This window comes from Petaurus breviceps, unplaced genomic scaffold (genome assembly GCF_028583685.1).
Source record: "Petaurus breviceps papuanus isolate PSGF00001 unplaced genomic scaffold, PetGlider_PUasm1.0 186, whole genome shotgun sequence".
NCBI lineage: Eukaryota > Metazoa > Chordata > Mammalia > Diprotodontia > Petauridae > Petaurus > Petaurus breviceps.
The window spans coordinates 45,716,358-45,727,966 of NW_027185798.1; the positions used below are offsets into that span (position 1 = coordinate 45,716,358).

The 11,609-nt window shown below is 39.5% G+C and overlaps 1 protein-coding gene across 1 annotated transcript; it reads right to left on the bottom strand.

The window, feature by feature from the left end:
• Positions 1-5,533: 5,533 nt before the first annotated feature.
• Positions 5,534-6,484, bottom strand: LOC138162169 (olfactory receptor 11A1-like). Its single transcript, XM_069089233.1, has one exon. The coding sequence runs from the start codon at positions 6,482-6,484 to the stop codon at positions 5,534-5,536; it is 951 nt and encodes a 316-aa protein (XP_068945334.1).
• Positions 6,485-11,609: the final 5,125 nt, after the last annotated feature.

The window sequence follows — 11,609 nt, forward strand, 5'->3', positions numbered from 1 at the left end:
ACTTTCACATTATACATTAGTCAGGAAACTCATTCTTTATAACTTCTCCCTTTGATCCCACTTTTTCCTTCTGAGACCAAGAATAAGTATATTCTGTATTATATGTGAAATCCTATTGAAAACATGAAGATATTATTATATCCCCTCTCCTTAAGCATTCTCTTCTCCAAGCTAAAGGTCTCTACTTCCTTCTAAGTCTTCCCCAAGATGCATACTGTTAAGCTTTTTGTTGAAAAAAAATATTACTGATTTGACATCACCTTTCCTCTTATAGAAAGCCTTGCAAGCCATGCAAGCTGTGTTTGGTTTGACTGAATCATATGACATGAATTTGGTTGCCATGGGTTGGCAGATCACTAGGTTATTCCACTGATTTGAAGAAGTCTTCTTGGAATAGGTGGACTTTGGAGGAAGGGAGAGAGTGAGGTCATCACCTAGCACCAGAGTTTTTAAAGGGAGAGATGATTGGCTTAGGAGTAGGGAAAGTAGATAGGAAAGGGAAGAGTGATGAGAAAGGGGAACATGAGGGAGGAAGTGGATGGCTAAGTATCTAAGACCCATCAGACCATAGTCATGATTCCTGGGAGAAGACCAACAGATTGAGTGTTCTCATTTTCCCCAGAAGAGAATCAAGAAAATAATCAGGTTGCAGTGTCAATCAACAAAGATCTTTTACTGTTTTAGATATGCATTTCCCCCTGGCAGTCCATTTATGACTAGTGATAGTTGTTCCCTTTCAGAACCCAGAGCACTATGGCATCTGTGAGTTTTACACCAAGACAGGAGAGAAATTTGCTACTGACTGTCAAACAACAACTATAATTGGGGAATCCCAGAGCTTGGGATATCAACATTATTCCCTCAAGATAGACTCACATGTGTAAAAATATTTATAGCAGCTCTTTTTGTGGTGGCCAAGAACTGGAAATTGAGGGAACGCCCATCAATTAGTGAAAGGCTGAACAAGGTGGTATATGAATGTAATGGAATACTATTCTTCCACAAGAAATGATGAACAGGCGGATTTCAGAAAAACCTGGAAAGATGTACATGAATTGATACTGAGTGAAGTGAGCAGAACCAGGAGAACATTGTACACGGTAACAGCCACATTGTATAATGACTAACTTTGATAGACTTAGCCCTTCTTAGCAATGCAAGGATCTAAGACAATTCCAAAGGACTCATGATGGAAAATGCTGTCCACATCCAGAAAAAGAACTTTGAAGTCGGAATGCAGATTGAGAGAGAGAAGAAGAGAGCTACTTGCTCTCTTTCTCATAGTTCCTCCCATTGGTTCTAATTCTTCTTTACAACATCACTAATTTGAAAATATGTTTAATATGAATGTATATGTAGAGCCTATATCAGATTGCACACCATCTTGGGATGGGGGGAGGGTAGGGAAGGGGAGAAAATTTGGAGCTCAAAATCTTATGGAAGTGAATGTTGAAGACTAAAAGTAAATTAATTAAAAAATAAATAAAAATGGATGGTGGATTCAGTCAAAAGCCATTTCAGCATCTATTAGTATAATCATATAGCTTTATTTACCTATATTAACAGAGTTTATTATATCTCTAGTCTTTCTTATGTTGAATAAGCTCTGCATTCTTAATACAAATCCAACCTAGTCAGAGTGTATAATCTTTCTAATCTTTTGTTTTAGCCTGCTTGCTAATATTTTATCAAAAGTTTTGGTATCTATGTTCTTTAGGGATATTGGTTTATAGTTTTCTTTCTCCACCTAGTATTTCCCTGATTGAGATATCAAAACCAAATTTGTATCACAGAAAGGGATCAGAAAGATACTTTCTTTTCTTACACTACAGTTTGTGTAGAATTGAAATTATTTGTTCTCTGAATGTTAAAATTCACTTGTAAATCCATCTAGTATTGGAGCATTTTTTTTTGGGGGGGGGAGCAGTTCATTTATAACTTTTGCAATTTCTTTTTCTGGTATTTGTCATCAAAATAGTCTATTTCTTTTGTTAATTTAAGTATTTTATATTTTAAATGTTCATGTATTTTCTCTTAGTTATTAGTTTGAACAAAATGGTTTTTTTTATCATTTCCTTTATTTCTTTTGATTTTTTATATAAACAGTTTGATTTTCCTCTCTCTCTCTTTTTACGAAAATCAGGTTCACCTGATTCACCTATCTCATTCACCTATTCACCTATCTCATTAGTACCACTTCCCCCACTCCCACTCCCAAGAAGACTACTCCTAGTTATATTTTTCAATTCAGTGTCCTTTTTTTTTCAATTTTATGCATCTTTTCTTTAATTTTCAGGATTTCAGTTTTGTTGCTTAGTTGGGGATTATTGATTTGTTGTTGTAAAAGTGATTTTTTAAAAGCTGTGTACTCAATTCATTGATTTGTTCTTTCTTTTGTTAATGAAAAACATTTATAATTATAAAATTTCACCTAAAATTGCTTTAGATACATTTCACAAGTTATAGTATGATGTCCCATCATTGTCATTTTAAAATGAAATTTTCTATTGCTTCTACAATTTATTCTTTGATTCACTGGTTCTTCAGGGGCATGTTACTTAATTGCCAATTGCTCTTTAATTATTTCTTTAATGGTCCTTTACTAAATGTAGTTTTTATTTCATCATGATCAGTAAATAATCTATTTAATTTTTCTGCCTTTCTACATTTTTGGTGATTTTTTTATGCCACAATACATATTAGATTTTGTAAAGGTGTCGTGTCAAGATTAGAGGTGAGTAAATTCTCTTTTGTTCCCATTTGGTAATCACCAGAGATCAATAATCTTTAATTTTTCTACTGTTGTGTTCAGGTTTTTAACTTTGTATTTTTCATCTTTGTATTAGATTTGTCCAGGTTTGAAAGGGGTACATTAAGATTCCAAACTATTATTTTTTTAATCTAGTCCTCCTTCTAATTTGATTAACTTTTCCTTTAAGTATTTATATGACATGCTATTAGATGTGTGCCTTAAGTATTGCTATTGATTTTTTAAAGTTTTTTGCTGCCTTTAAGCATAATATAATTTTCCAGTTTATCTCTTTTTATTATGTCTATCTTTACTGTAATCTTATCTAAAATCATGATTTCTACCCTTGCTTTTTTTGGGTTCAGGTGACAAATAATAGATTTTACTCCTCATTTGAACTTTATATGAATCTTTGTGTCTCAAAGTTTGTTCTTATAAACAACGTTGTCAGGTTCTCTTTTCTAATCCATTCTACCATCTTCTTCCATTTTATGCATGAGTTAACACCATTCACATTCATAGGTATGATTGTTAAATGTGTACTTCATGCTGACTTCCATTTTTTTCTCCTCTTTGCTCCTATACTCTCTATATAAATAAGAAAGTGGTAAAAGAGAGAACTTGCCTGATGCTTGTGATTTGCAAATTAAATGAACTGTTTCTTCTCTGTTAAAGCTATTCTCTTTCTCTTCCCCCACCCCTGATACCAGGTTTTTACTCTTTCTTCCTTCTCTCCTTATATAGCTCATAGAGCCACTGTCTTAGTGGCTATGAAATGTGTGGAATCTAAGACATAGGTCTGATCATAACATTCCATTACTCAAAAACTTCAGTGACTCCCTGTTGTCTGATGGGAAAAGCACAAGCTCTTCAACCTAGCATTTGAAGCTGTCCATGATTTGATCTTCACCTACCTTTCCAGACTTATTTATGTTACTCCCTTTTATGAACTCAATGTTCCAGGTAACTGGCCTACTAGCCACTCCTACAATTTACTATTTTATTGCTATTCTCTGTGCCTTTGCACAGACTTTATGCCTGGAATGTATTGTTTCCTCACCTCCACCTTTTAGAATTTGTCATTTTATCCAAGGCTTAGCTCAAATCCCCCCCCCCCACCTCTTTTGGGAAATCTTTCTTGTTCTCTTCCCTGCTACAGTTGTTAGTGTCTGCTCCTTCCTGAAATTATTTTGTATTTACTTGCCTGTGCATATGTCACATTCACCATTAGAATGTAAGCCCCTTAAAGGATGGGATTGTTTTTTAATTTTTTGAAAAAAACTCTTCATCATCTAGCATTGTGCCTTTCACATGATACTTGAGTTCCTCACCAGATTGCAAAAGAAAGAATAGTAAGCTTGCCTATCTAAAGCTGAGCCACTTATGGCAAATTAAGAATCAAATCTATTTACTACAAAGGAGCACATTTTGGGAGAGCCTTGTTTCATAGGTGAGTATGAGGTATAGTTTATATAATTGGATTGGAATTAGGAAGACCTGAGTTTGAATCTTGCCTCAGGTACTTGCTAGCTGTATAAACCTAAGCAGGCTTCCTAGCCTCTGTTTCCTTATCTGTAAAATAGGGACAATGATAGAGCACTGGGCTTGGAACCAGGAAGACTCGTCTTCCTTATTAGCTATGTGACCCTGGGCAAGTCACTTAACCTTGGTTGCCACAGTTTCTTCATCTGTCAAATGAGCTGGAGAAGGAAATGGCAGTCCTCCCCAGTATCTTTGCCCCAAATAGGGTCACAAAGAGTCAGACATAACTGAAACAACACAATAACAGCACACACATATACACATAGACATATCTACATATACACACATAGAGCACTTTGCATACCTTAAAGCACTCTGTAAATATTAGCTATTACTATTGTCACAAGGAACTACAGTGCAAACAGTCTTTGCCTTAGGTAAACTCATAAAACCGAGGTTCAGTTTTACAAATGCCATGAGCTATTTTCATCATTACTCCTGAAAAGAGTAAAACATGTGAGGCTTTTAGTGACAAAAGGAAATCTTAATATTATTTTGATGGTGTTCTCCTTCAGGAAGTAGGGAAGTGGGTGGAGCTATAGAATATATATCATATAAGTAACATATATAACATAATAATGTGTAAGTGTATTTGGGCTCATCATGAGGAAGGTGGTTGTGGTTTGTTCATTTGTTCAGTTGGCCTCAGAAGCCACAGGACTACCAGGGGTGGGGAACCCGTGGTCTTAAGGCCACATATGGCTGTCTAGGTCCTCAAGAGCAGCCATTTGACAGAATCCAGACTTTACTGAACAAATTAGATTTGTCAAAGGGCCATACTTGAGGACATAGAGGGCTACATGTGGCCTCGAGGCTGCAAGTTCCCCACCCCTAGACTAGACAGTGCTTTCTCTTTACTTGATGTGGCTGCAGGAAAGATGGACTTCCAAACTTGAGAGTATTAAGTGCTTAAGCAATATAACATTGCTTCTGTTTCACCAATAAAACTTAGATTATGGTCATTTACCAAGAAATAGGAAACACTGCAGAGGCGCTTCTTAGACACTTATTACACGGCACAGGCTGTGAAAATCTCGGACTGTCTTCATTGCATCTAAAATACCTGACTACCTCACTTTACCTGTTTCCTGAATAACAATGTTTGAGCTCTTTATGTGCAGGTGCACATATTCACACACACACATATCTATCTAGCCTACTTTGGTGGTTGCTTTGTTTTTATGAAGCCCCTGGCTCTTCATGGGATACTGTCCATGGACAAACACCTCTGTTTCTGTAGCATCATTGGATAAGAACTGTCTTTCTGCTCAAATATCTCTTCAGGGCCTCATGGATGTCTCTGTTCCTCAGGCTATAGATGATGGGATTGAACATGGGGGTCAGGATGGTATAGAGCAGAGAAAACACTTTGCGGAGAAACTGGGATGGATGGGCCGAGGGTGCAAGATATGTGGCAATTAGTGTCCCATAGAACATGGTGACCACAGTGAAGTGTGAAGAGCAGGTGGAGAAGGCCTTGCGGCGGCCAGCACTGGAAGGGATTCTCAGGATAGTAGTGAGAATGCAGGAGTAGGAAGCTGTGATTAGGAGAAAAGGGACCAACGTCACAGCAGAAGAGGTGGCAAAGGCAATGGTCTCCATCAGTGAGGTGTCCGTGCAGGAGAGCTGGACAAGGGGAGTAAAGTCGCAGAAGAAATGGTCGATTTCATTTGGTCCACAGAAGGTTAGCCTAGACAGGAGTATGATAGTTAATGCTGTGAGGAGAAAGCAGCTGACCCAGGAACTGGCAGCCAGAACAGCGCAAACCTGGCCATTCATGAGGACAGTATAGTGAAGAGGCCGGCAGATTGCTAAATAGCGGTCATAGGACATTGTGGCCAGCAAAAGACACTCTGTGGCTGCCAAGGATCCAAAGAAATAAAACTGTGTGAGGCAGCTGGCCACTGATATGGTTTTCTGCCCAGCAAAGAGACCCGCCAGCATCTTTGGCACAATGTTCGAAGTATACCCAATCTCTAGGAAGGAAAGGTTTACCAGGAAATAATACATGGGGATGTGAAGACGGTGGTCGAGCCCAACAAGGAGGACAATGAGCATGTTCCCAGTGACAGTGAAGATGTATGCTGCTAAAAAGGTTGTAAAAAGGGCAAGATTCAGCTGCCAGACGGTTGAAAATCCCAGGAGCACAAATTCCACAATGACTGTTTGGTTCTCCCAGGGTGGATGGGCCATAGCTGCCTTATCTACAGAGGATCATAATGATGAAATGTGAACTTGGCAATGACAGTGAATGAGCCAAAGGGTCTTCATAGGACTTTTTAGTTTCAAATTCACTGAGGTCGGGCAGCTATGTGGCTCAGTTGAATAGAACACCGGCCCTGGAGTCAGGAGGACCTGAGTTCAAATCTGGCCTCAGACACAACACAAAAAGTAAAATAAAATAAAATAAAATAATTCACTGAGGTCTTCATGTGGACTTACAGACTGCTTAGCTCATCCAACAAGTGAGCACACAGATGAGTGTGTGAAAAGGCAGCTAGGGGCTACAGTGGATAGAGCACTGGGCCTGGAGTCAGGAGGACCTGAGTTCAAATGCAGCCTCAGAGACTTACCCTTGGCAAGTCACTTAACCTCTGTGTGCCTCAGCTTTCTCAACTGTCAAATGGGCATGATAATAGTGCCTGCCTTCCAGGGTTGTTGTCAGGATAAAATGAGATTATGAGGACAAAGTGCTTATCACAGTGCTTGGCATGTAGTTGGTGCTTAGTAAATGTTTATTCCCTTCCATCTATGTGCAGGGCACTGTGTTGTATATGCAAGGCCCTCAGACTGAAGCAGGGAAAGAGCTGCTTTTAGATCTCCCATTTTTAGATCTTACTTATTGCTTTTATTTTCAGGGTTTAACATAGAAATTCAATGCAACAGACATTTATTAAACTCATACTTTGTGTAAGACAATGGGGATACAATGACAAAAAAAGAAATTCCCTGCCCTCTGTCAATGGAACACAACATGAAGCCAGATAAGTAAAGAGAAGGTAATTTAACATCTAATGGGATCAGGAACGGTTCACAGGGGAGACTGAACTTGAGAGGAAGAATTTTGGAAAGTTTTTGGAAGGTCTTAAAAAAAGGCAGTTTTCTGCTTCCCACTTCAAAAGATGCTTTTTTTTTTTGTCACGCAATGGCATCTGCTAGGCTGACTAGTTTCTAACCTTCCTCAATTATATTATTTTTCTTTTTGAGGGGGAGGGGAAGACATATCCTTTTAGTGGCACAAAGGCTTTGCCTGAGGAAGCTGAAAGGAAAAAGGTCCATGTGCATTGACATTTCCAAGAAACTGATTGGTCTGATAAGCCCTAAAAAAAATCATAAGAGCACACACAGAGTGTTGGAAGGGACCTGGGATCATCTAGCCCAAGCTCCTCATTATATAGGTGAGGAAACGGAAGCCCAGGGAGGGCCCCCTTACAACATCATGCTGCTCTTTCAGTGGGATTCTCTGACTCAATGGTGTATCCCTATGGAGGGAAGGCATCCTTCAACATTTTAATATATATGAAGCATGGTAGCAGTGAACACCAAGGGTAGACTTCGAGGGGAAAAAAGTAACCTGGAGGTGGTGATAGAACCAGAGAGTATTCCTACAGTTTTGACTCGGTGTTGGTTGGGGGTGATTTGTGAACTTCTGCATGCCTGTGAGCCTCAGGTCTTTCCTAACTAATGGAAGTTCCTTCCTCTTCCATCAGCTCCTTCCTTAAGTTATTGTCTAGATAGCAATCACTCTAGTGTGGGGCCAGGTGAGTGGTTATCAGTGGGGATAGCTCTTTCTCTGTGTATCTCCACAATAGTGATAGTAGCAGTCAAGGAGAAGTCTTTGCCTTATCTTTTAACTTTTGTAATGTGTGGTGGTTTAATGTGGCTCACTTGAAAAGGTGTACAAATATGGGCACAGTGTACCCTTGTAACTTTAATAGAATATGAGCTAGGATATGCACATACTGGGCACATGAATGCATGTCCATGCATGACCCAATGAGGGGGTTAAAAATGCTTTGCCTGGATATTGAAGGCAGCTAAAGCAGAGGCATAGAGAGGACTCACTATTGATCAGAATAAGACTTGGGGATTACAGATGTGCTACACACCAGCATCCCAAGAAAAGGCAAATACTCAAAAGCAAAGATGAAAGACCAGGAAGACAAACATGGCTCCAAGGGATAAGTGGAAGGAGAGCATCATGATAAGGGAATCACCATAGTTAGCAGGAAACTTGGAGGTCTCCCATCCAACTGCCTCATTTTACAGATGAGGAAACTGAGGCCCAGTCACAAAGCTAGTTAGGAGCTGACTTGGGACTAGAATTCAGGTCTTCTTGCCTCACTCCATCGTGCTTCCTAAGAGCTGCAGGGAATGCACACATCCTTGCTTGCGAGCACATCTATAGGAACTAATTCTCAGAGAAGCATTACAGAAATGAGCAGCTTCATTTATTCCACCACCATTATCTTGAACTCTGAAATTCTCTTCTCTGCCTGCATTCTTCTGCCCTTCATTCAAACTCGTCCATATCCTCGTGTCAACTTAAGCTACTTTTCATGACCACGTCTTCTTTGGCCCCGTCCTTTGACCTTCCTCATTATTCAAATCCATTACACCAGTCCTGTCTCCATTCGCCTCCCATACCCCGCCCAGACACCATGCTAAGCCAGTTCAACAATGCTCATCCTCCCTTGACCCTTCCAACGTATCAACCCTGGATTATATTCTCACCACCCATTTTATCTGTCCTCACTCTAAGTCTCCAAGGAATTGCTGGGAAAAAAAATCACAAAACATGATATTAATTATCTGATCCTAATCATTAAGTCATTTCAAAGTTGGTGTTCTCCTTGACCCTTTATAATTTTTGACACTGTTGATTACCTCATTCTACTAAATAGTCTCATATCCCTTGACTTAGGGAATGCTGACTCTTCTCTCCCCTACATGCTTCTTTGTGGACTTTTCTTGCTTTTCCTGACCTCTTATAATGTCAGAATATAGGAAGACCTTCCAGCTTCATTCACTTACTCACCATGTGACCCTAGGAAAGTCACTTAACCTTTATCTGCCTCAGTTTCCTCATCTATAAAATGGGGATCATGATAGCACTACCTTACAGGGTTGTTGTGAGGATCAAATGAGATAATATTTGTAAAGCATTTTACAAACTTTAAAGTATTATATAAGTGCTAGTTAGTATTATTTTTATTATTATTTTCTAAAAGGCACTGTCTTTGAGCCTCTTTATAGATCCTCTCTCTCCCTCAACAAGGTCACTAATTCCCATGATCTTTACTATGAGCTCTGTGAAAATTTCTTTCTAAATCTTTATCTCCAGACCTAATTTGATATTATGTAGGGATTCAGAGTCAGAGGATCTGGGGTCCATATCCTATATTATTACTTAGTACTTACATGATCTTGTGCCAGTGACTTAACATCTTTGAGTTTCAAATTCTTTATGGGCAAAATAGAGATAATAACATCCCCTAACCCACAGGGTTTTTGTGAAGGTCAAATGTGCTAAATATGTGTGAGCTGTTATTATTTCCTATACCACTTAGCTGCTCTGCCTTAACTCCCACATTGATCAGGAATTCCTTACTGCTCTTTTATGAATTCTGTCCATTGCTACCTCTGACACCACTTAGTTCCCTCTCCTTTCCTGGAAAGCTACACAGTTCCTAGGAGGAATCATAGGGCTCTGAAGTCTTGATTGTAGAGAATGTGGCCTATCTATGTATGACTAGGCTCTCTCTCTCTAATCTCTGCTTCTCCCTTCCTGCTCTTTTAAAAACCAATTCTGATTGCAGTCCTTCTGTATAAACTAATTTTGAACATTAATCAACTTTGATGTATCAATGGGGCAACCCAAGACCAACTAAGAAATCCACATCCCCTAAAGAAGTTTGCCTTGTCAAGGAAATTTCACACTTGCTTAATAAAATACCATTAATGTAATGTAATAAAATATCATTAATGTAAAAAAAGGGTCTTCATCAATGGGGACACTGGTAAGGTGCTTCTTCTGCCTTGTGTTTGTATGTTATTTCACTACTATAAGCCACTTCAGGGCAGATTGTCCTGTCTAAACTTTTTATCTTCCCAGAGCCTAGGACAGCACCTGCTTAAGAAATATTTGTGGACTGAATACACAAATCATGCTAATTCAGTTCACCAGAAATCTGCCAGGTAACCGCAACTGACCCTCACTGCCTTACATAAACATTACAGACATCTATGGTTTGTCCATTCTTCCCATACTCCCCAAGTTTCCAACCAATTCTCAGTCCTTCTCTCTCAGCTAGCAACTTCATTACCTATCTTAGGAAAATTGAGATAATCAGTAAGTTAATTTGCCATACATATGATTTATTAACTGCACTCCTCTTAAAATCTCCACTTAGGCTCCCCCAGTTTTAAAGGATGTAGGAAACACTGTGGTACAGGAGAAAGCAGTGATGCTAGAGTCACAGGCTTTGGGTTCAAATCCCGACTCTCATACTTACTACCTTTGTGACTGTGGACAAGTCACTCATACTCTGGGGACCTAAGTTTCCTCATTTGTGAAAAAGAAGGAAGTCATATGATATGATCTCAGAGATCCTCTAGTAGCGGGTGTGTACAAATAGCCATTACAAGGAAACCTTTTCTCTCTCACCACTTTTTAGTGTTAAAGCAATCCAATTTTAAAAATCCGGCTTGTTCATGGAGGTTCCTTCCAGTTCTAGTCCCACGTCCCTCTTTTCTAAGGGCAATCCCTTTATCTTCACCCTTGAATCCACTCCTTGGAGGAATCACTATAGCAACTCGGACCTCAAGGGGCCAGAGGCAGTTAGGTGGTGCAGTGGGTCAGGATTCAGAAACACGAGTTCTAATCCAGTCTCACATACTAGCCATGTGAACCTGGGCGAGTTGGAGCCTCAGTTTCCCCAGCTGTAAAATGGGGGCAATAATAGCACCTGCCTCCAGGTTTGTTATGAGGTTTATATGAGATGATATTTGTAAAGCACTTAGCACAGAGCCTGGCACACAACTGAAGTTTAATAAATGTTTGTTTCCTTCCTGTCAGGGGAGACACATACATAGATGTGTCTATACAAAATAGGTACATTCTGGGGGTTTTGGGTGTGTGTATGAGGGCATTAGCAGCTGGGGACGTCAGGAAAAGCCTCCTGTAGAAGGCAGCACTTGAGCTGAGTCTTGAAGGATTTTCGGAGTTCAAAGGAGGAAAAGATTTCATTCCAGAAATGGGAGACAATGAGGGAGGGCAAGTGGAATGCCATATATGAGAAGCAGTAAGGAGGCCAGT